This window comes from Phyllopteryx taeniolatus, chromosome 6, assembly GCF_024500385.1.
Source record: "Phyllopteryx taeniolatus isolate TA_2022b chromosome 6, UOR_Ptae_1.2, whole genome shotgun sequence".
NCBI lineage: Eukaryota > Metazoa > Chordata > Actinopteri > Syngnathiformes > Syngnathidae > Phyllopteryx > Phyllopteryx taeniolatus.
This window is the reverse complement of record NC_084507.1, coordinates 16,965,687-16,990,612: the sequence shown is the minus strand read 5'-3', so window position 1 is coordinate 16,990,612 and position 24,926 is coordinate 16,965,687. Positions and strand designations below refer to the sequence as shown.

The window sequence follows — 24,926 nt, the reverse complement described above, 5'->3', positions numbered from 1 at the left end:
TGAATTATCTGCAAATTTTCCCTATTCGTGGATATTATGTACTTAAAAAAAACAACTAACTAACAAAATACACTTTAGAAGAAAGGGTTGATGAAAACGTTAAGGCAACTTTACTACAATTTGTTTTTTTTGTGTGGGGTGGATATATCATCTAGCAAGGCCTGACACCATATCATTACAATATTTTGCCACTTGTTTGAATGATAGAATGATAGTGTGAACTAAAGCATCACGTGTTACTCGTGTATCCCATGAGAAACTGAGAGATGTCTGACTTCCTGTGTGCGTGCGCGAGTGTGTTTGTGTGTGTGTGTGTGTGTGTGTAGGAGACACCTGCATGTGTTCTCAGGGCTGCACTGATCACACCACACACATTCAAGGTGCCTTCCATCTCTCCATCCATTTTTGTTCTTTCTCTCCTGTATTCAAGTATATTGCAGCTGAGTTGGGGCAGGAGGTGGGCTGCACCCTGGACACATCACCTGTCAATCACAGCACTGATGTACAGTAAGTGTTCTTATATAGTCTTTATTCATTTGTCAATTAGTTTTATGTTTACACCATTTCTATTCAGTATTCAGTTCATTTGGTACAACAGTACTTTTAGAGTTTTTATTTCAGTAAAAATAATCCTGGATTCACTATCCAGATCCAACCTAAACTTAATCCTTTTCCTTGACCCGTGTTTTACTCCTCGACAAAATGGTTTTGTAGATTTTGAGTTACACTGGTAACAAACAAGATTGGAATGGACTGACAACACAGCCCTGGGGTGTGCCGCAAGAGGTGAGCTTACCTGTTGGGGAGGAAATTTATGACTATTGATTAGGAATGGACATTTGACTACGTTCATTGGATAATCGCTCACAATAATCTTTTAAAGACATCAGAGAATTGCGCCTTTGTTAATCAGAAGGGAAGTAAAATGGTCAAATTCGGCCTGGTTGTTGCTCTGTGTGTACCCCAGCCAAGTTAGCAAAAATTATATCTTGGAGCGAGTTGAAGGTCTGTGTTGCCCAGCGACAGCCCCAAAACATCACTGCTCTAGAGGAGATCTGAATGGAGGAATGGGCCAAAATACCAGCAACAGTGTGTGAAAACCTTGTGAAGACTTACAGAAAACGTTTGACCTCTGTCATTGCCAACAAAGGGTATATAACAAAGTATTGAGATGAACTTTAGTGATTGAGTAAATACTTGTTTTCCACCAGAATTTTCTAATAAATTATTTTAAAATAAGTTAAGGCTCCCCGGTGAGGTGTTCCGGGCACGTCCCACCGGGAGGAGACCCCGGGGACGACCTATGACACGCTGGAGAGACTACGTCCTTCGGCTGGCCTGGGAACGCCTCGGGATACCCCCGGAAGAGCTGGATTAAGTGGCTGGGGAGCAGGAAGTCTGGGTGTCCCTACTAAAGCTACTGCCCTCGCGACCCGATCTCGGATAAGCGGTAGAAAATGGATTGGATGGATGGATTATTTAAAAGTCAGACAATATGATTTTCTGGATTTTTTTTTCCTCATTTTGTCTCTCATAGGTGAGTTATACCTATGATGAATATTAAAGGCTTCTCTCATCTTTTTAAGTGAGCAAACTTGCACAATTGGTGGCTGACTAAATATGTTTTAGTTCCTCTTCTTCCATGTGCATGGAACATCTGATCGTCTCTTCTCCTTAAAGTCGTCTCGCGCCCGGGTAGTGAGGGCGCCCTAGCCTGGCCTATCCGTAGCATGCAGCTCTAATTGATTGAGAAGGATACCAGAGTGCCTGATGTTGGACTTCATGCAGTCTTTGGATCTTTTGGCTGGTCTGCCTTGGTTTCGCTTCCCTGAGCAGAGGTTGGTCTCATTACATTAGCTGCTTGGGAAGCCTGTGGTCATCCATCCGGATCTTGTGACCAACCGATTGGAGCTGTGCTTTTAGAAAAATGGCCTCAATGCCGTTCATCACGGCTCTGTCTACCAACAGGTTTATGACCCGGTCTTGCCAGTGAATATCCATGTGGAACTTCTCCATCTGCTTTAGATGTCTTTTCTACACAGTCCACATCTCACATCCATAAATAAGGCTGGTGAAGACAACAGCCCTGTAAACCTTGAGATTCGTGGATGTTATGCCGGTTCAGGATACAAATTCAGAGACGACCGAGAGCTTGACTGGCCTTGCAGATCCTGGCATTAATCTTTTTATCCAGGTTGTCATCACAGCTGATGGTTATGCCGAGGTACTAAAAGTCTTCTACAGGCTTCAGTTGTGTACCCTCAATGGAAAGGAATGGAGGAGAAGCGATGGAGTCAGGTGCTGGTTGGAACGGTACCTCTGTCTTGCTGAGGCTGATAGTGAGACCAAAGAGGCGGCAGGCTTATGCGAACTTATTCATGGTGAACTGGAAGTCAGACTCCGTGTGGGCCATGAGGGCACAGTCATCAGCAATGAGCACTTCCAGGACCATCTTTTTTGTGACCCTAGTCTTAGCGTTCAGTCAGTGGAGGTCGAACAGTGAGCCATCAAGTCTGTACCGCAGGTATTCCCCAAGGTCCAAGTTTCTAATGGCATGGTTAAGGACGCAACTGAAAAAGAGGTTGAAGAGGACTGGGGCCAAGACCCCTGCTTGACGTCATTGCTGATGTTGAATGCCAGGATTCCATCCATTTCATGTGCTTTGCCTAAGGTAGTCTGCTTAATTGCCTTCAAGAACGAGACCGAGAAATATAAAACTAGCAAGTCTAGATATTCAAAATCATGATTTTTGTTCAAACTAATTGATCACCCTCCACAAGACTCTCGTGTTAATATTTAAGACAAGTTTGTCAAAAAACCAGACAGAGGATGGATAAATGTGGATGTCATCAAGGTTTCGATTTTAAGGACCAAACCATTACAAAACAGATGATACCATGAAAATGGTATTCGACATTTTTTATTATCCTTCTCTTTAGATATCCTTTAGCCAAACAGTTCACTCTGTTCTGTTATAAAAGGGGGGCATTTTCATTAAAAAAAAACAACAAAAAAACAGTATTCTCTTTTCATGGCTTCATAACGACCTGTATTAATCTGTGTGTGTGTGTGTGTGTGTGAGTGTGAGAGAAGCACTAATGAACACAGTGTGCGCGTGTTTGTGTGTTCGCTCTCATGTTTGTACCTGGGGTGTCGTTCCATTAGTGCAAATCATCAGCAGCCAAAGTCGTGTCAGATGATGTGATTTTCGACAACAAAATCATCTCGCGTACCCTCAGCGGGCGACGCAGTGTGAGCGCTTCACCATGAAAATAGACAATAAAGTGCAACTGGCAACATTTGCCAAATGAGCGATGCAATCAGTATGCGAATGCCCCTTTTCTTGTGAGAATTTTGTCGGATTTTGTACCAAGAAATGCACTGTAATTACAAACCCCAGTTCCAATGAAGTTGGGATGTTGTGTAAAAAAAAATAAAAACAGAATACAATTATTTTCAAATCATTTTCGACCTATATTAAATTGAACACACTACAGTGACACGATAGTCAATGTTCAAACTGATCAACATTACTGTTTTTTTGCAAATATTCTCTCATTTTGAATTTGATGCCTGTAACACATTCCAAAAACGCTGGGACAAGAACAACAAAAGACTGGCAAAGTTGAGGAATGCTAAAAAAAACCACATTTGGAACATTCCACAGGTGAGCAGGTTAAATGGAAACAGGTGATTTCATGATTCATAGCATTCCCGAAAGCCTCAGTTGGTCACAAGAAAGGATGGGGCAAGGTTCGCCACTTTGTGAAAAACAACATTTCTCAACGTACAGTTGCAAGGAATTTAGGACTTTCATCATCTATAGTCCATAATATTTTTCGCTGTATGTAAGCAGCAACGCTGAAAACACTGAATGCCCGTGACCTTCGATCCTTCAGGTGGCACCGCATTAAAAAACGGCATCATTTGGAGCAGCATAAGATGCATTCCAATCAAAGTCTTTCTTGATTTTCATGTAATTGTTATATTTAATTTTACTCTATTTATTTATGCATTTGCAGTTATCATGTTAAACTTAGTTTCTTAACAGAGTGCTCTGAAACGCACTTTGTGCATGTAGGCATAGTGTAGTTATGTTTAAAAATAAGTTGTCCATGTTTTCAAAGGCCCTGTGACCACATGAGTTTTCTCCGGGGACTCCGGTTTCTTCCCACAACCCAAAAACATGCATGGTAGGTTAATTGAAGACTTTAAATTGCCCGTAGGTGTGACTGTGAGTGCGAATGGTTTGTGTGTTTATATGTGCCCTGCAACTCGCTGGCGACCAGTTCGGGGTGTCGCCCGAAGATAGCTGGCATCGGCTCCAGCACGCCCGCGACACTAGTGAGGATAAGTGGCTCGGAAAATGGATGGATGGATGTTTTCAAAGACTATTTAAAAAAAAAAAAAAATACATTTTAGAAAAATGTGGGTACCAGAGTGCAATATATACTGTAATAGTGATAATTCACGATGATCAAGTTTAAAGTGTATCCCACGAGGTAAAATGTTGTATACACAGTGTAATGAAGTGATTAAGAGAGACATAATCAAGCAAATGTGCAAATTAGGTTGCAAGATGCCAGATCATGAATCCTGTGAGGGTATGGTGCCATTACACTACATTTACATATATAGCATATACACCTTTGCCCTAATTTCATGCTATTCAAATTTTGGAAATTATTTTAATTTTTTTTTTTTTTTGATTTGTCTAAAATGTTGTTAAAAGTAGACTGACAAAAAAGAAAATTCGAATTGATGATCATTTAAAATGCCATCTCGCAGTAATTGGGATGCGGTATTTAATTAGTGATTGTGTGCTTGTGTTTGCAGACCAATCAATGCGTGTTGAGGGAGGTGCAACAAACTGCCAGTCAAAAGACCATCTGTTATAAATATTCAGTACTGTCATCGACAACTGTAAGTACAGCATGCTCATTTCTGTTATAGCCTCATATACCCGTGTTTAAAATAAATTACCCTGCTCACGCATTACAGCATATACAGTATGTACAGCGCTTAACAAATGTCTAAGAACAGCGTCCAATGTCAGGTTTATGCCACAGTTGCCTTAAACCAACAACATTTATCTTTCTGTAACGGTTAATACACCCGTTTGCAGAAGCTCTTTAACTTTAACTACCGCTAACCCTTTTTCATAATTATATTTGTAATTGTAAAATATCATAATTATTGTTATCTGTGATTTTTATAATGTACTGTTTTACAAAAAAAAAGATAAAAAATAGCAAAGCACTTCAATATTCCATGATTAAGATGTCCAATTATACTTATTTACTTTCATTCCTGAACAGAAAACTGAATTTTCATGATTGAATGTTGTGCTTGATTAATTTCTAACGTTCCAAAGAAGCCCAGTAAACCGCCGCAAATTTGGATGTCAATAGTTACATTCAGTTTAAAATCGTCATTTGTGTTCAAAATGAAAATAGGACAAGCGCCACAAAAAATGAAAGAGTCCACATTAAAGCACATCATGGTGTTGCAAAGGTCTCTTTCTCATTTTCGGCACTGAATCATGCAAACATGATCAATGGAAATTACCCACTTATAAATAATCATCGTATACTGTAACCCATATTTTTTCCAGACCGGCTTATTTTGTTTCACTGTCATTTATTGTTTACTTTCATTTTAGTGTTATTTTTTTCAATTATTTATATCAATGTTAATATTATTACCGATCATTGTATTTTTTTTTATATTTTAATTTCTCCCCCTGGTACGCACCATGTCTTTTAAACCTTTGTTAAATCAGAGTTTGAAACAATTTTTAATTTTAAAAAAAAAAAATATTATTAGAGACATCTATAATCCTTTAAAAGATCAACTACACCTAAAAAAGAAAAGAAAAATAATTGCAATTCCCTTGAATGTTTTTAAATGATTATACTAGTGTATATACTGTATACAGTAGATACAGCTAGATATTAAATATGAAATTATTGTATCCTCATTGTGGAATATGTGGGGGCCAGATAAGGTTTGAAAGAAAAAAAAACCCTGCAATTATTCCCAATGCAAATTGCCAGTCAGCAACAAGTTAGACTTTTTTTTAACCTTAATTTCCCCAACCGCCGTGCAAGTACATCTCAGCATGCATAAACAGAATAATGGCAGCAGTAGACATGCTGGCTTTTCAAATGCCTTCCCATTATCACAAACATCGCTCCACAGCGTTGCTCTTGTTCTTGTTGTTGTTTTAGTCAAGTCGCATGCCCTAACGCACATGCGCGCTTTCCAGGAGAGATGATTGACAGTCGCAGGTTGCGCTCTGTTTGCCTAAATCAATGTATACACGAAGTGTTCAGTTTGTGACTAATACTAGTGGTGGGATGTAACAAAGTACAAATACTTTGATGCTGTACTTAAGTAGACTCTTCAGGTATTTGTACTTTATGTGAGTGTTTATTTTTTTACGATTTCATTGATTTGTGGCGAATACGTTGCCTAAAACGTCCAACTTCTGACGTTCAAAACTTCGCCGTCTAATCTTAAAAATTAAACATCTACAGGTAAGGTGGATATTATTTAGTTACCACTATGTGACGTGGTATTTTTGTTCGTGAGTTCACAACATTAGAAAAGCTATGGGAACATGTTTTGTCCAGTGATGTTTTTTTTTCTTCTTGTTCTCACTGCAAACACTATGCAAGTTAATTCAAGTGGAAAACAATTTTGTGTGCAGACTTTGTTTAAGTTAAAAGTTTTTCACTTTTTTGTTATTGTTTTATGTTTTATTTTGATTTTGATTCATGTACAGCACTTTATTTCAGCTGCGGTTGATTTTTAAGGTGTTCTATGTATAAAGCTGAGTACATTGTTCCAAATGATCAAAATTGGTATTTTGCTGAAATAAGAGTAATATTTAATTGTTACTTTGTTGCATTTTTTCTCGTCTGTGCTTTTTTACTTCTCTTTTAGTTGTTGAACCAGTACCGTTATTTTTACCAGTATTTTAATACACAAGTATCTGTTCTTCGACTGAAGTACATAGTGTGAGTATTTTATCTGCCAAATACACTTTTCAAAGATCAATATGTCACATTTCACATACAGCTACAGTTGAAAAAAAAATAAAAAAGTCTACATACCCCTGTTCAAATGCCATCTTTTTGTGATATCAAATATGAGACCAGGATAAATCATTTCAAAACTTTTTCTTCTGGTAATGTAACCTATGACTTGTTCAACTCAATTGTAAACGTGTTTTAATCTTTTCGAGAAAGGAAGTAAATCTCAACAGGTAAAATAATCTGGTTGCACAAGTGTACACACCCTTTTGGATCTGGGATGTTGCTGTGTTCAGGATTAATCAATTACATTTAAACTCATGTTAAATGGGAGTCAATAGACACCTATACACCATTTAAAAGTGCTTCTGATGAACCCCAAATTAAAGTTAAATTGTTCCAATGGGCTTTTATGGATTTTTATTTTTATTTTTGCTTTCTCACAGAAGCCTGAAGGTTTTGTGCTAACACTCTGCTATTTTGAACTGTCCAAAATTCCATCTACCTTGTCAAAGGCCGTCGTTCAAACAAAAAAAAAAAGTCAGCCCCAAAGCATGATGCTGCCGCCACCATGCTTCACTGTAGGTATTTTGCGTTTTTCGTGAGCATTGTCGTGTTTTCGCCAAACATACCTGTTGTAATTACGGCCAAAAAGTCCAACTATGGTTTCATTGGACCATAACACATTTCCCACATGTGTTTGGGAGATTTTGTTATGGTCTGATGAAACTAAGGTAGAACCAAGCTATCTCTGGCACAAACGCAACAGTGCTCATCACCAAAAGAACACTACTGTACCTACAATGACGCTTGATGGTCGCAGCATCATGCTTTGGGTCTTCCTTTTTTTCCTTCAACTGAAACTGCGGCCTTGGACAAGGTGGAGCGAACTATGAACATTTCAAAATAACAGTCAGTGTTTTCTTAAAACCTCCAACCTACTAGAACAGATGAAATTGATTTGGGGTAATCAGAGGAACTTTAAAGGTCCCATATTTTGGCTATTTAGACCTCCATAGCGTGACTCTCTAATATGGACTTTGTATAAAAGTATCAGTTTCATTTCAAAGAACACCTTGGTTTTGTCATATGAGTTTCCAGCCAGAAAAGGCCCCTCCGACAGCTACTTCTGTTTGACCCAGTTTTGTATCTGCTTTGTCCATATTTGGCTAAGACCGCCCCCTTTCCTCTGATTGGCTGCCTCCGTGTAGAAGACCCACTTGTGAGAGCACACGTGTTTGTTATGTTGACAGCGCTGCCTCCGGGCGGAGACGTAGGCGGAGATCTGCGCTAGTGATGTATATAAGCTCAAGAAATTACAATGACCTGATTTCAGGCCTCTCGACAGAAAAACGTCTGGAACTCAGGAATGCGGGGAGAGATTTAAAATCATATTACACATGTTTACTGAGGAACCATAGAGCCAATATAACATCCCAAATACTAGAAAAAGTCGGTTTGGTAAAATATGGCACAACATGACTTTGGATGTGATGCAAATTCTGAATGCAGCCACATTCCCAGAGGGTGTGCACACTTGTGCAATTATATTATTTCAGTTGCTTGTTTTTACTGAGACTCTCAAAAAGATCAAAAAAATATGTTTTCAATTGAGTTGTGCAGGTTACATTAATGGAAAAAAATGGGGAAATGATTTAACTTGGTCGCATTTTTTTATATCACAAAAACCTGGCATTTAAACAGGAGCGTGTTGAGTTTTTTATTTCCAATGTATTGTTAAATCGGGAAAGCGGGCTTTTATACGCCACATTAGTCAGTACAACTGAACTTTACAAGGAGATCTAATACAAACTTTGGCCTTTTGCAAGAATGAATGGAAGTCTTATCAACTGCAGTGAGAGAAGTTAAAAAAAAAAGGCCTTCAAGCAGTCTTTGTGTGCTGTGGTTTCTCTTCGAGCGAGGGAGGGATCTGTCTTTCTTGGAAGAGAAGAAGTGTGGGAGGAAGTATGAGAGAGGGGGGAATCAGGATAAGAATCTTTGCTAAATCAAGGCCCACCGCAACCCTCGACGAACGCTCTCGTAAAGCCCGCCGCAGGCCGCCCACTCTCTGCTGCCGTCGACTTTTTATCTCCACTAAGCTCCTCGAATCCGAGACCACGGCAAATGTGTCACTTCCTGCTACATGTCTTCACTTCCCATTGTCCCCACTATATATTTTACACAGAAACATCAAATAGGATTGATTCATTTCTTGAAATCAAGCAAGGGTGGGGAACATACGGCCCACATGAACATCCTTAACCCATAATTGCTCATTATGTATAATGCATTTCTTAGATCATACTTTGTCATCTCAATTTTGAATATCGTAGAAAAGTTCATTTATTTCGATCTATTCTTTATTTCCTATGCTCTTTTTTTGTACAGTGTCAAGCTACTTTAATATTTTGTCCCTCACATATAGAAAAATACAGTAAACACCTGCAATAGGTGAAAATCCACAATATACTGTAGAGAGACTAGATAAAAAAAAACTTTTTAAGCCTCCCACATTATTTAAACTTATAAAACAAACTTTTTCAACACTTTGTGAACATATTTGAACACATGGAATTAGTGTGCTTCCTAGTTCCAAATCCGTTCCAAAAGGCAAATGCCAAAAAATAATAATAATTTTACTGTACCAAAAATAGTATGTTCCAGACTACAGAGACTTGTGTTTTGTATTCCTCAGTGTTAACGCCGCAGCAATGCCGCTCTCTCTCAGCGGAGAGCTTGATGTACAATAGACGATGGAACATTCAACATGGCCGCCGCGTAGGCATGGGAGGCATGTCTTTTGGAATTGGATGTAGTCATACTGTATTGTATATCTGTGACCCAGAAATACGTCACTCCCATTCTCTGCCTGCATTGCGCCACAGCGCCAGTAAATAATCGTGGCCAACTCTGGAACTAACAGACTGTCAACGGCATTTTAAGTGACAAATGGAAACAGTCCCAACGGTCTGTTTTATCTTATATCCATTACTGTCCGTTTTATTGAGGTTCCACTGTATATACAATAGTGATAGAGGGTAATGGTGAGCAATTCTTTTAAAAAAAGAGTCTCTAAGCTGATAATTGCCACTTCCAACATAAACCAAAGCTAAATGCTAACACATAATGGGAAACGCCATACATAAACGGGCAAACGAATAGCATTGGTTATCACCCTTCAAGCAACAGATATTTGAACACAAATGTTGGAGCAACACATGTAGGCAATCTAATATATAATAATATAACAATAAACAAATGATAATATAACAATACTCACAGGCATGTATTCTTCATCCTCTGCGAAGAACCACTAATATCACTACGGCTTATTGAGGAGTTGAGACGTGTTCGTGAATATCTGTATGTCTGTATTATACTGCCCCCAGGTGACCAAGGCACATACACCAGAAGGAGCAGCACAAAGTCTATTGAATTGAAGTTAAAAAAAATGTGGCAAAAACTGTTTAAATTTCTTTACATTCTATTTAATTATGTCCTTACAATGTTGTTTATAAAGAACACTTTTAAAGAGTGTTAATTTTGTATTTTTTAAATGTTTTTTTTTTAGTATTTTTTTTTAGCAAAAATATTTTTGTTGTTTTTTGTGGGAAGACTGGAATGGATTGATGGTTTTACCATTCATTTCAACTGGGAAAAATGATTGGAGATATGAAAGGTAAGTATGTCGTCTGGCTTTCACCCAAAGTCAGCTTCGCGTGACCCTTAACAGAATAAGCAGTCTAGAAAATGGACGGATTTGAGATATGAGTGTTTTGAGTTACAGCACAAGCATGGTCACGGGATGAGTTAAACTTGTATCTTAAGGCGTCGCTGTTGTTAAATCAATCAAACTTTGCATCATCATTGCTGATGCATGTTTTCCTCTTCGATTTTACAGGCCGGCATGAAGATGATGATGCAGGTGCTCATCGCGACTGCTCTCATGTGGACTACTAGTAGGTTATACTGTATGTTATGACGAACATCTTTCATGTCCAGCTGAGCGGGACGCTTCCTGTATTTGCTTGCTTTGAGTGCACGTGTCACGCAGGCTGTGAGGAGGTGTTCTACGTCAAGGAAGGAGACACAGTCACCCTGAGGCTGGAAGAGCTCGAGGCCAACGCCGACTACTTGTACTGGTCCCACAGTAATCTCCGCAAAGGCCGGCTGGCCTGGCGGAACCCCTTGGCTGGCTGGTCATTAACGAAAGGTGAGCCATGAGGTTAAATATTATCCTGAGGTATTATTATTATTATGATGTCTTTGCTTGCAGATAAGCGTTGGATCAGCAGGTTGTCCATATCCAGAAACGCACTGAGCATCACAGGAGTCCAAGAGCATGACTTTGGCACTGTGGTCTTTTCAAGATACCTTAATCAAGATGGTGGTGCCACTCCAATGAAAATCTTTAGAATCTCCAAAATCACAGGTTACCATACTTTAATATGAAGTCATTTATTTTGTAAAGCTTATCCTGTTCAAGGTGAGGCGGGGTCTATCCCAGCTGACTTTGGGCAAGAGGCGGGATACACTCTGGAATGGCTGCCAACCAGTGGCTGAGCATACGGTATATAGACAAGCAACCGGTCACACTCACATTCACTCCTATGGACAATTTAGAGTCTTCACTTGACCCGTCATATGTTTTTGGAATGTGGAAGGAAGCCACAGTACCTGAAAAACACAGATTCAAACCCAGAACCTCTGCCTGCGAGGTAGACGCCTTGATCACATGCAACACCGCGTTTCACCTGTTATATTAAATTTCCAAAATACACAACAAATGTGAATCCATAAGGATACAAAAAAAAAACACATACATGATCTGTTCGTTGAATAATCTAAATTGTGCATAGGTGCGAATGTGAGTGTGAACAGTTATTTTTCTATATGTGCTGCGTGATTGGCTGACGAGCAGTCGATGGTGTACCCAACTGCTGCCATTCGAAACGGAGAGAGAAAATTGTATATATATATATATATATATATATAAACACACACATATGTAAGGGAATTGCATAAGCAAGTATACTGTAAAAAGTATATCTATATTTTAAAAACTATTGCACACAAATCGAAATATAGCTGGGCTAAAATTTATTTTCATGTGGCTTTTTTAAGTGTAAGCTTTTACATTGAAAACCTGTGAATTAGACCACCAAAGTATCATTTTTCACATCTTCTACAATCTTTACCAATACATATATATACTGTATTCTACTTCCCTAGTATCTGTCAACTCAGCATATTCTCCTGCGCTGCCCGAAGAAGACGTGACACTCTCCTGCCATGTGGAGACACCTCAAAGTCACCCGAGGCCTGACATATACTGGTTGAGTCCGGCGGGAAAGAGGAGTCGTCAGACCGGAGGAGAGCTCATCATTTATGTCTCGGGCCGAGACAATGGCTGGTGGAGCTGTGTTGTTGTGAAGGATGGCGGGGAGGACACGGCTTCAGTTTTCGTTTCGGTTCTTTGTGAGTCATCTAAAGTGTTCATGCACGTTCAAAAAAACTGAATGTGTTTGGTCAATTATTTATCTGTTGGGGAAAAAAACATTCACCTTAGGACTAACGATTACTGATTACTCTGTCACTTACTTTTTCAAGTAATCGATGAGCACATAATTTTTTTTAAATCAATTTCCATTCCTTCTATTGAAAAACAGGACATTATTTCAGTCTGCTTTCATGGAGGATGACAGAAATCTGAGAATATTTTCTGTTGAGAGACTGAAATTCTAAGGAGTTGGACAACTTTAAGTTAAACAGCATCTCTAAATGATTAATTGATTATCTGATTAGTTGTCGATTAATCAATGAATTGATGATCAGGAGCCTCCACGGCCTGTGGAAGAAACAGATTTTTTTTAGATTTTTCAGTAGTTTTTATTTTATCTTGACTTTTTTTTTTTCAAATTCAGTTAGTTTAAATTAGATTTTAACAGTTTGACAGTTTTTATTAAGTTTGGAAAATCCACAAATCAAATAATGAGAACGAGCAGAGCAAAAATTAATAGATTTCAATTTAACCAAAAACCTTACATATGAAATAAATTAACAAAGACAAAAAAAAAATGTTCTTCCTATAATTAGACACCAGACGATGCAGTTTCAGTTACAGTAATCCCTCATTTATCGTGGGGTTACATTCCAGATCCCCCCCCCCCCACAATAAACAAAATCCGCGAAGTAGCAACCAAGTATTTATTTTATTATTTAAATACTGTGGGTACGGAAAGTTTTCAGAGCCCCTTAAATTTTTCACTCGTTGTTATATTGCAGCCATTTGTTAAAATCATTTAAGTAAATTTTTTTCCTCATTTTCCTGTACACACAGGACGACATATTGACAGAAAAATAACGGAATTGTTGACATTTTTGAAGATTTATTAAAAAGGAAAAACTGAAATATCACACAGCCATGAATATTCAGACCCTTTGCTGTGACACTCATATATCTAATTCAGCTGCTGCTGTCCATTTCTTCTGATCATCCTTGAGATGGTTCCACACCTTCATTGGAGTCCAGCTGTGTTTGATTATACTGATTGGACTTGATAAGGAAAGCCACACACCTGTCTATATAAGACCTTACAGCTCACAGTGCATGTCAGAGCAAATGAGAATCATGAGGTCAAAGGAACTGCCTGAAGAGCTCAGAGACAGAATTGTGGCAAGGCACACATCTGGCCAAGGTTACAAAAATAATTCTGCTGCACTTTACGTTCCTAAGAGCACATTGACCTCCATAATCCTTAAATGGAAGACGTTGCGGACGACCAGAAGCCTTCCTCGAGCTGGCCGTCCGGCCAAACTGAGCAATTGGGGGAGAAGAGCCTTGGTGTGAGAGGTAAAGAAGAACCCAAAGATCACTGTGGCTGAGCTCCAGAGATGCAGTCGGGAGATGGGAGTAAGTTCGAGAAACCCAACCATCACTGCAGCCCTCCACCAGTCGGGGGTTTATGGCAGAGTGGCCCTACGGAAGCCTCTACGGAAACCTTCATGTGCAAGACACATGAAGGTTTCTAAAAAAAACACCTGAAGGACTCCAAGATGGTGAGAAATAAGATTCTCTGGTCTGATGAGACCAAGATAGAACTTTTTTGGCCTTAATTCTAAGTGGCATGTGTGGAGGAAACCAGGCACCGCTCATCACCTGTCCAATACAGTCCCAACAGTGAAGCATGGTGGTGGCAGCATCATGCCGTGGGGGTGTTTTTCAGCTGCAGGGACAGGACGACTAGTTGCAATTGAAGGAAAGAGGAATGCGGCCAACTACGGGGATATCCTGGACGAAAACCTTCTCCAGAGTGCTCAGGACCTCAGACTGGGCCGAAGGTTCCCCTTCAAACCAAACAATGACCTTAAGCACACAGCTAAAATACCGAAGGAGTAGCTTCAGAACAACTCCGTGACTGTTCTTGATTGGCCCAGCCAGAGCCCTGACTTAAACCCAATTGAGCATCTGTGGAAAGACCTGAAAGTGGCTGCCCACCAACATTCACCATCCAACCTGACATAACTGGAGAGGATCTGCAAGGAGGAATGGTAGACGATCCCCAGATCCAGGTGTGAAAAACTTGTTGCATCATTCCCAAAAAGACTCATGGCTGTATTAGCTCAAAAGGGTGCTTCTCCTAAATACTGAGCAAAGGGTCTGAATACGTATGGCTGTGTGATCTTTCAGTTTTTCTTTTTTGATTTTTTGCAAAAATTTCAACAATTCCGTTTTTTTTCCTGTCAATATGGAGTCCTGTGTGGACATTAATGTGGGGGGGGGGGGAAATGAACTTAAATTATTTTAGCAAATGGCTGCAATATAAAAAATTTAGAAAAATTTAAGGGGGTCTGAATACTTTCCATACCCACTGTATATTTCAAAACTTCATACATACACTGAATTACCAACAATCATTATTAGCATGTGAGGTGCAGGTATTATTTTTATCCATTTGGGATTGCCATAGCGGCACGGTGGTCGACTGGTTAGAGCGTCAGCCTCACAGTTCTGAGGACCCAGGTTCAATCCCCGGCCCCCCTGTGTGGAGTTTGCATGTTCTCCCCGTGCCTGCGTGGGTTTTCTCCGGGCACTCCGGTTTCCTCCCACATCCCAAAAACATGCATTAATTGGAGACTCTAAATTGCCCGTAGGTGTGAATGTGAGTGTGGATGGTTGTTTGTTTGTATGTGCCCTGCGATTGGCTGGCAACCAGTTCAGGGTGTACCCCGCCTCCTGCCCGATGACAGCTGGGATAGGCTCCAGCACGCCCGCGACCCTAGTGAGGAGAAGCGGCTCAGAAAATGGATGGATGGATGGGATTGTCATACTCAGATTTTAGGCTATACAGTAACTGTGATGTGAAATGTGTAGGTTAAGCTTTTTCACTATTCGCGGCAGGTCTTAGTCCCTATCCCCACAAAATAACGATGATTAAATTTGTTTTCTATATTTTCACGTAAATACTGTTTTCCGAACTGTTTGTTTTATGTTCATGAAAGTATCCCAGTGCTTCCGAGCTTTATTTCTCTCCCCTTCATTTTTCCAGACCTCTCTCCAGCTCCCGAGTATCCTCTGTACACCTCAGAACATTCGTCTCTCAGCATCCCCTGTCCCTTTGCCCATAATGTCTCCTGGGAACAATTCAAATTCAGGGGCGTCAAGAAAGCCCGCTGGCGCTACTCTCCAAAGACTTTATCCCCTCGTATCCTCATAAATCCACAGAACATCTTGTTATTCTCCCCGATGGATAATAAATGGTGCTGGAGTGCTAACACAAGCAGGGGAATGAGTTTTGTTGCAGACCTCCAAAATGACCACATGATTTTGAGCAAAAAACAATGGAGAGCAGAAGACAGAGGATTCTACATGTGCGACTTCAAATTTAGCAACCACATCTATCTGCGCAGGGTTGAGAGAGTTGAGGTGCTACAGGGTAAGTCCAGACATGTTGATGAGTGTAAAATCCAGGTTTTTCATGTCAATAATGTTAAATAAAATAGACTAGGATTAGAAAATTTAGGCATTTTACAGAAATAAATGTGGAAAAATACTTGTGCAATTCAGATGGAAAATAAAACTCACTGATCATCCATCCATCCATTTTCGTCCGCTTATCTGAGGTCGGGTCACGAGGGCAGTAGCTTTAGCAGGAAAGCCCAGACTTCCCTCTCCCAGCCACATTCCTCCAGCTCTTCCGAGGGGATCCCGAGGCATTCCCAGGCCAGCCGAGAGATGTAGTCTCTCCGGCGTGTCCTGAGTCGTCCCCGGGGTCTGCTCCCGGTGGGACATGCCCGAAACACCTCACCAGGGAGGCGTCCAGGTGGCATCCTAATCAGATGTCCGAGCCACCTCATCTGGCTCCTCTCAATGTGGATGAGCCCCAGATGACCGAGCTTCTCACCCTATCTCTAAGGGAGAGCCTGGACACCCTGTGGAGGAAACTCATTTCGGCCGCTTGGATCTTGTTCTTACGGTCACAACCCGCAGCTCGTGACCATTGGTGAGGGTAGGAACATCGATCGACCGGTAAATTAAGAGCTTCGACTTTCGGCTTAGCTCCTTCTTCACCACAACAGGCCGATACAAAGTCTGTATCACTGCAGACGCTGCACCGATCCACCTGTCGATCTCCCGTTCCATTCTTCCCTCACTCGTGAACAAGATCCCAAGATACTTGAACTCCTCAACTTGGGGCAGGATCTCATCCCCGACCCGGAGAGGGCACGCCACCCTTTTCCGACTGAGGACCATGGTCTCAGATTTGGAGGTGCTGATTCTCATCCCAGCCGCTTCACACTCGGCTGCGAACCGCTACAGTGAGAGCTCGAGATCACGGCTTAATGAATCCAACAGAACCACATCATCTGCAAAAAGCAGAGATACAATACTGAGGCCACCAAACCGGACCCCCTATATGCCTCGGCTGTGCCTGGAAATTCTGTCCATAAAAGTTATGAACAGAATCGGTGACAAAGGGCAGCCTTGGCGGAGTCCAACCCTCACCGGAAACGAGTCCGACTTACTGCCAGCAATGCGGACCAAACTGTGACATTGCTCGTACAGGGACCGAACAGGCCGTATTAGGAGGTTTGGTACCCCATAATCCCGAAGCACCTCCGACAAGACTCCCTGAGGGACATGGTCGAACGCCCCCTCCAAGTCCAAAAACACATTGTTATTGGCTGGCGACCAGTTCAGCGGGCACCCCGCCTCTCGCCCGAAGATAGCTTGGATAGGCTCCAGCGCGCCTGCAACCCTAGTGAGGATAAGCGGTACAAAAAATGGATGGATGGATGGATGAATTGTTATTGTCATTCGTGCTGTTATTTTTATCATAATAATCATTCATTATTTTTACCATTTTTATTCTTATATAGTACTGTGTTTTATTATGGTGCTGGTTTGTCTTGATACATTTTGTTTTTGTTTTTATTTAATTAGTTTTAGTACATATAGCACATATATTATGAATTGTGTTTTGAACACAAAAACATAAAGTGTAAGTTTAAGAACGTATGATTTTTCGTATTTTAATTGGAATTTCTTTATTTTTGTTTCTTTTATTTTATGTCCGCTCGCAACAAGAGAGTTGTTTTGCTTTCATGTTTCCCCGGTGTGGTTTTTACTGTGGATGAAACACCTATCAAGCTCCATTTGTTTTAATGGGAGTGCACAGCAGAGGAGCAACACAATCCATTGTAATTGTTTAACTATGCGTTATGAGTATTTCTAATCTGAAAAGATGTGAGCTATGTCGTACTTATTTGCTTTTACTGTAAAATACCTTATTTAGCTTCAGGGATGCCAATACAGTATTAGAAACACCTTTCAGTATGATGCATTGCAGTTGTAAGCAGTACACAGTAAATGAATAATTTGTATAGCCCTTAATCACAAAATAGTCTCAAAGGACTTCACAGGCTCACAGTTCACAATGATGAACGACATTCCTGGTCGAAACTCCCCATCCAGACAAGGAAAATTGAAGAAAAACCCATTGAGGGGAAAATAGGAAGAACCCTTCACAGCAACAGCCTCACTTCGATCATTGCCACCTTGCCCCCTCTCTAAGCAGGATAGGAGGGGGGCGGAGAGAAGGAAAGCGGCAATAAAACAGTCCGAAATCCAGATGTCAGGGTGTTAGGCAGGGCGAGAGGCAACTCAAATTATATAAAATTCGAAATAGATAAAGCTCGAAAGTTGGCACACTCATAAGTCTACTTTTGTTGTAACTTTTTTTTTTTTGTCCTGACAGTTCTATAACATCCAAAAAGCGCAATGTCTTTCGGTCTATCCATTTAGTTGTGTCGTCTGCGGGATCGGAGCTTAGCAGAGGCCAGAGCGTCGATCTGACCTGTAGCCTGGGCCGCCCGTTGCCCAAAGACCATTGGGTGAAGTGGTTTACACCCGAGCGCGCCGCTGTGCGGTCTCTGCTCGGCTCCGGGCGTTTGGACCCCGCCCAAATCAACATTCCAGACGTGGGCATGGATGACGGCGGCAGGTGGAGGTGCGAGCTGTGGCGGAATGACACGAGGCTGACGTCCGCTGACATCACGTTGACCGTCAGCCAACAGTTGAGTGCGTGGATGCTTGGGAGCCTCTGCGGCAGTGCGGGCACCATCGCCGTCCTCCTCTTCCTTATTTACATCATCTGGAGACACCGACAGGTAAGGAAAATGTTTTTATTTCTATTGAATTGTAAAAACAAAAAAATGTGTGTCTCTTTTTCTGTCTCTGATTCAGCGGAACACGAGACGCCACCGACGTCACGTCTGCCGCTGCAAACAGTACGAACCGAAAACCGCTTCCTCTGCCTTTGACACATTCATGATCCCTATGGGCCCGCCATTCTGAATAATACATGGGGTGTTTTCTTCAAACAAAGAAAAATTCAAACAAACGTCTCTTTCATATTGTCCTGTTTCCGTTGCAGCCCCAAGCCCAAAGGATTCTACACAAGATAATGCATCCTGCAGCGTTTCAAAATAAGGATTGCGCTTTAAAAGGAGAAAGTGCAAGTCATGTAGTGTGCCGACGCTAACAGATGATGTCGCCGAGCCCTCGGAACTGCAATGTTGCTTAATGCATCACAGCATATTTTCCTTTTTAACATTTTTTTAAGATAAAAATAAAATGCGCACATGCTTTTGCATTGGACAGTGAAAATTTGCTTGGTTCTAATTTATCCATCATCCATTTTCTATACTGCTCATCATCATTAGGTTGCGAGTGAGCTGGAGCCCTTGACGTCACTACCTAGGCCACGCCCCTTAAAGGCACTCATCAACACCAATACTACAGTACCACCAGTAACTACACTTCATTAAACCAGTTTATTTCTTTACATTCTCTTTAATTATGTTTTGTGTTTTGACACAAAACAGTGAGCCCCTCCATTTGCGATAGATAGGGACTGAACCCTGCCATAAATAGCAAAAAATCTGCCGGTAATTGACACCCCCCAAAATGAGTCGTAATTCTTTGCACAGTAGATGCCATAGGTTGGTGGCAAAGCAATACTTTTATTACTTTGGCCTGAACGCAACAACAGTGAGTAGGCGTGTATTTTAGTGTTTAACTGAGGATAGGTTCCTAAAAAAATTGCCCAAAATGGCTGCCTTAACCCAAAATAGCGGAATCTCAAAGGTTCATGCATGGGTCCTTCAGACTTTATACTGCGTCCTGCTATGATAGAAGTGTCCACCAAATATCAAGTTGATTACTAAAAGATTGTGTCGGGCATAATTTTTTTTCCATATACCGACACGTGAGTTTGCAGGCATGTTGTGGCGCCCCACAAAGTGACTATTTATCAACCTTAGCTTAACTCATCTACCTATAGCCAATTGATGGTAAGTAATACAGTTCCTGCACTCTATTTGATGATATTCGTCAAACAGCTGCCGCAGTTATCACTTCTGACACACACACACATACACACACACGACAGGTGCTCACACTGTTGCTTCAGCAGACTGTCATCTGTTTTTTCCTTTCCTTATACTTTTTGTGTAAAGATTCCCCCCTCTTCCTCTCTTTAATGTCAATCAGTCAAAGATGCGTCCCTATTACTTCACCTTGTGACTCATCTGTCGTGTGATGAAACACGGTGCAAATTGACAGCCAGTCAGGCAGAAACAAATTACATCAAGCCAATTAGCGGCGAAAAGGAACATCCTCCCGTTTGGAGTCAGACAACACCCTCTCCAATTATATTAAAGAAGAAGCATGTGTTTCATAAGACAACCCTTACCAAAACAAATTTTTAACATTGAATTGAGGTACGTGCCTCAATACATCAACTTTGGACTGAAAATTATATTTCCTGGAGAAATATTACTATTGTACTTGAAAGTTGTTATGGAGTAACTTACTTTAATTGAGCAGTGAACAGAGAAATCAAACAAAAGTTGTGCTTTGTGTTTGTGTTAGCAGCCAATCACATTTTTTTTTTAGAGGAGCTTTTTTGCAAGTGGAGCAAGTAGGTGTGTGCAAGTCGGGCAAGCGGTGAAGAGACTCAAGGCAATACAAAGACCCATCACTTGCGTTGTAACTCCTCCCACGTGACCTCACTCCGGCCAATCAAGATCATTTTTCAGAGGACGGTTTTGGCAAGGAGGTGGATGCGAGGCAGGCAAAAAGTGAAGCAAGAAGTCAAGGCAATGCACAGACCAATTGAGTACTTGGTAACTCCTCCCAGCCAATCAAATGTTTTTTTTTTCCAGAAATACTTTTTGCGAGTAGAACAATTGGGCGTGTGCAAGGCAGGCAAGCGGAGAAAAGTCAAGGGAATACACAGACCCATCATGTGCATTGTAACTCCTCCAACGTGACACTCCTCCAGCCAATCAAATGTTTTGTTCAGAGTAGCTTTTTGCGAGTAGAGCGAATGGGTATGTGCGAGGCATACAAGCGGAGAAGAGAGATATCAGGGCAATAGACAGACTACTCCGGCCAATGATGTTGTTCATTGAGAGCAATTTATTTTATTTTATTTTTTATTTTTGCGAGTGGAGCAAGTGGGTGTGTGCGAGTAGGACGAAAAGTGAGTAAGAAAGTTGTTAAACGAAACATTTCTTATTGATCAATGCTCACTCTCAAACTTGAATATTGACTGTATGGAGTTCATGTTTCCATTTTGAGACACTGTAGTATGCTTTGTTCTCAGCACTTCATTAAATGGAGCGTGGGTGCATAAGAGAAAGACTTTTGATGGTAATTAAATGTAATTGCCTCAAGTGCTACCAATAGATTCTGTATTTGTACTACAAGCCAAGGAAGTATTGCACAAGGAAATGTACTGCGATGCACAGCATTGGAATAAACATATTTATGATGAAGTACGCTCAACCTCCATCACGGATGGCGCTTTATTTATTGAGTTAATATTCCATATAGACGACTGTGTTATTTCTTTAGCTGCGCTGTTGTGTTGACCCAAAGTTGGGAGGACTGTATTTCACCACACAGAGGAGAACTGCAAAAGCTTTTATTGTCAATGATAGAAAAGCAGTGAGGCGAAGAAGGGTGAAATAAGATTGAGGACTTGTGAAAATAATAAATGCCAGTATATATGCCTTTATCTGGATTTTCACCATTTTGTGTGAGTGTGTGTGTGTGTGTGTGTGTTTTCCTGTTATTCGCAATTCTCCCTGTGCTTTCTATGTTTTTTGTTGCCCCAAGTAGCCAAAAGAAAAGATCCTAGTGCACATGGCTGTTTTCTTTGCTGAGCCTTGAGCCAAAGCAGAGTGGTCCTGCTTGAATTCTGCCTAGCAACAATTGACCACTGGACTGCGCTGGGCTGGGTTGCACATTTTAAAAAACTTTCAGTAAGGCTATTATTTTTCATTGATTTGTACATGCACTTGCTGTTCAACAAATATCATGTATTTTTTACTGTATTATTTTAATAATATTTTATTCAAAAAATATATTGAATTAATATTTTATTTTAAATCTCATTTTTATTTTTTTTGTATGTACCTATGTACCTGTATTTTGATGGACAGTACTATATACATGCAGGGGACCCCCATATACACACAAAACTCATAAGGCACCCAGAAGAGCACCAAACAAACTGTGCATCTTTTTAACTGCATGAATTTCATCCTCCAAATGCATGCTTTATTCAAATGTATTAATATTATTTTCAAATTTAGGACAATGTTGACACATGCTTACATTATTGTAGTGATTAAAAATAATTTTTAAAAGATCCACGCTGTTATGTGGACCTGAATTTAAATGTAACATACGTGCTTCCCATTAATTACTAGCAGTAAATATGACTAGTGTATATATCTGCTTACAATATTATTGCCTCTTACCAGGAGCGACATAAAACATGTCTGAGGGGGCGCGGATTGAAATAAAGTACTGAAAGATTCAATAAATGCATTTCCCACGGGATCAATAAGTGTATGCATTATGCATGCACTGTTACCGTACAAGAAAAGCTGGCATACAGAAGGCAATAAAGAGCACTTATCCTGCATTTTTAATAATAGAAATTTCTATTATTAAAATCACCTTCTCCAGCTGCACTACACTTGTCGTCTGATTTTTTATTTTTATTTTTTATTTTTTCCCCAATGCAAATTTCTTCCAAATTCCTATAACTGCATAAACCTAAACTTTCTCCACTGGTCAAAATGATTACCCTAAATTAATTCAAAATAATCATAACACAGGTCCAGCTCAATGCATTTGAATATGGGGGAGAACTTACATTCAAAAAGTGAAACTCATATCAGATTCACAACACAATGTGAAGTATTTCATGATTTTATTTTAAGAAATTAGAATACGGTGGACGAATGGTTAGCACATCCACCTCACAGTTCTGACGACCCGGGTTCAAATCCGGTCTCCCCTGTGTGGAGTTTGCATGTTCTCGCCGTCCCGGCGTGGGTTTTCTCCCGGTACTCTGGTTTCCTCTCCAGTTTCAAGTATTCACTCACATTCACACCTATGGACAATTTTGTCTTCAATTAACCTAACATGGATGTTTTTCGGAATGTGGGCGGAAGCTAGAATACCCAGAGAAAACCTACACAATTACCGGAAGAACATGCAAAATCCAAACAGGGAGGCTGGAACCCAGATTTGAGCCCAGAAGGTCTCAACTGTGAGCCAGACATGTTAACCTCTCCTCTACCCTGCAGCCCCAACTAAAACTACGCTGGTCAATAATCCAAAAATGCATTTTGCTTGGATTGGTTCAATTGATCTTACTTCCAGAAACTGCATCATGGTAAATCTTATTTTATTTTCAATTTTGCATCCACAGCCTAGTGTAGGATTAAACACAGGCATTTGACAGCCCTCACGCTGTGACTTGCTCACTTTTAATCAGGCTCCCCGGGACCGACTTGACTCTTTGGCCCCCATCTGCACCGACATCATCCTCCTCCTGGCAGGCTAAACACTGCCTTACACTAGCCCACTCTCCCCATCTACAAGTCGGAGTCCTTTTCACTCCTTTGCTGATTATACCCGCTTTTATTTCAGCGCCGGCACCTATAATTGGCCATAAAAATAATTTAAAAAAGAACATAAAGCGCTCTTGGAGTCCAGAGAGGGTCATGTAATAGAGGGTGAAAAAAAGAAAATAAAAAGCACAAAAAAGTCCATAATTGTGAAATATTTTCCCCTGGAGGGCCAACAGACTCTTTGGTGAGGATCCTCGCTCGTTTAAAACAAACACCAAGCGATGTCAGCTTGATCTATCACTGGCTACATATGCACACACACACACACGCACACACACACACAAAAACTGGCATCAGTTGTTTTGTTCATTGCGGTTCAGCTGTGGTGTGTCTGTGCTCACATTTATGATCCCCCAGACGTTAAAGACATACACACTTGTTTTCTTGAGTGCAATTTAAGCGTCTGACAGTTTATATGACGACTGTGTGTACGTGGAAGTACATACTGTCCTTATAAAAGAAAGCAGATTTCATTGGTTCAACGCACAATTCCTTTTGAATGGGGTATTTGTCATAAGACAAAGACTTTTGTTCTGGATGCTTTTGCCCAAGTGTAATTCTCAGTGGATACCAGACCGTGACTCGCACCTTTCCCAGTGAACAGGTTCAACACCCACACTTTTCCCATTGTTATTCACAACAATGAACGAGCGCTACGCTAAGTCAATATGACGGAACATTTTTGTTGTTGTTTTTTGTAACCATATTATGAGTATTGGCGGCATGGCGCAAAATCAAAACTACTCCAGTGGAACTGAGAAAGCAAAAAAGAGTCGACATCATAGCTGTACAGAGAAGATCACGAGACTGTTTCCAGCTCTTATAGCGCGCTATCCTTTTTGGAAGAGGCTTTCTAAATAAATTCTTCTTCAAACTAGGCTTATGTTTTATAAATTAATTTAAAATAATAATTTAACGAGAACAAATTTGGTAGAACTTTGAGCTCATATGGTTGTATCGCTTCTGGTTTGGAGGCACGAACTCTTGAGAACTCGCGGTTCTGCCATTACAAAGACGACTCACATTTTTGTCTTGTACTATATCCCAATTCTTGCTTTTCTTACTGTATCGTTACAGCCCTAGTCTGCACCATTAATACGAGCAACAGAAAAGTCCGTTAATTAGCGAGTTCCTCAATGATCATGTTAACTATGCACCTCAAGGGATTCTTCCTTGGAGGGCTTTGTGAGCAGAGAGCCAAAGGTTAAGAAAGAGAGCCAATTGTAGTTCACACTTCATTTGCACTACTGACTTTATTTTTCACAATATTGTGCAACAGAAGGTAGTTTTTGTTGTGACGCTGACATTGTTAAATTTATATTTTTATAACATTGCTGCTTTTTTTCTTATTTTGCACTAGTGACTTTTTTTCTGAAACAATTGTGGTAGTAA

General features: G+C 40.6%; 1 protein-coding gene across 3 annotated transcripts; it reads left to right on the top strand.

Moving 5' to 3' along the window:
- Positions 1-368: 368 nt before the first annotated feature.
- Positions 369-19,206, top strand: cd4-1 (CD4-1 molecule). Of its 3 annotated transcripts, none has more exons than XM_061777824.1 (9): positions 369-507; positions 4,837-4,923; positions 10,939-11,250; positions 11,314-11,469; positions 12,270-12,515; positions 15,587-15,973; positions 18,343-18,707; positions 18,784-18,827; positions 18,974-19,206. In XM_061777824.1, the coding sequence occupies exons 3-9, from the start codon at positions 11,016-11,018 to the stop codon at positions 19,002-19,004; spliced, it is 1,464 nt and encodes a 487-aa protein (XP_061633808.1). In that variant the 5' UTR covers positions 369-507; positions 4,837-4,923; positions 10,939-11,015; the 3' UTR covers positions 19,005-19,206. The 3 variants fall into 3 exon arrangements, with proteins under 3 accessions (XP_061633808.1, XP_061633807.1, XP_061633806.1); XM_061777823.1 differs by lacking the exon at positions 18,974-19,206 and having other exon boundaries at positions 10,939-10,996; positions 11,092-11,250; positions 18,784-18,964; XM_061777822.1 differs by lacking the exon at positions 18,974-19,206 and having other exon boundaries at positions 18,784-18,964.
- The last annotated feature ends 5,720 nt before the right edge of the window (positions 19,207-24,926 follow it).

Coding starts and splice junctions, on each gene's coding strand:
- cd4-1 (XM_061777822.1), top strand. CDS start 11,016: ATGACGAACATCTTTCATGTCCAGCTGAGCGGGACGCTTCCTGTATTT. Junction 11,251..11,313: donor TGGCTGGTCATTAACGAAAG/GTGAGCCATGAG, acceptor CTTTGCTTGCAG/ATAAGCGTTGGATCAGCAGG. Junction 15,974..18,342: donor GAGAGTTGAGGTGCTACAGG/GTAAGTCCAGAC, acceptor CTATCCATTTAG/TTGTGTCGTCTGCGGGATCG.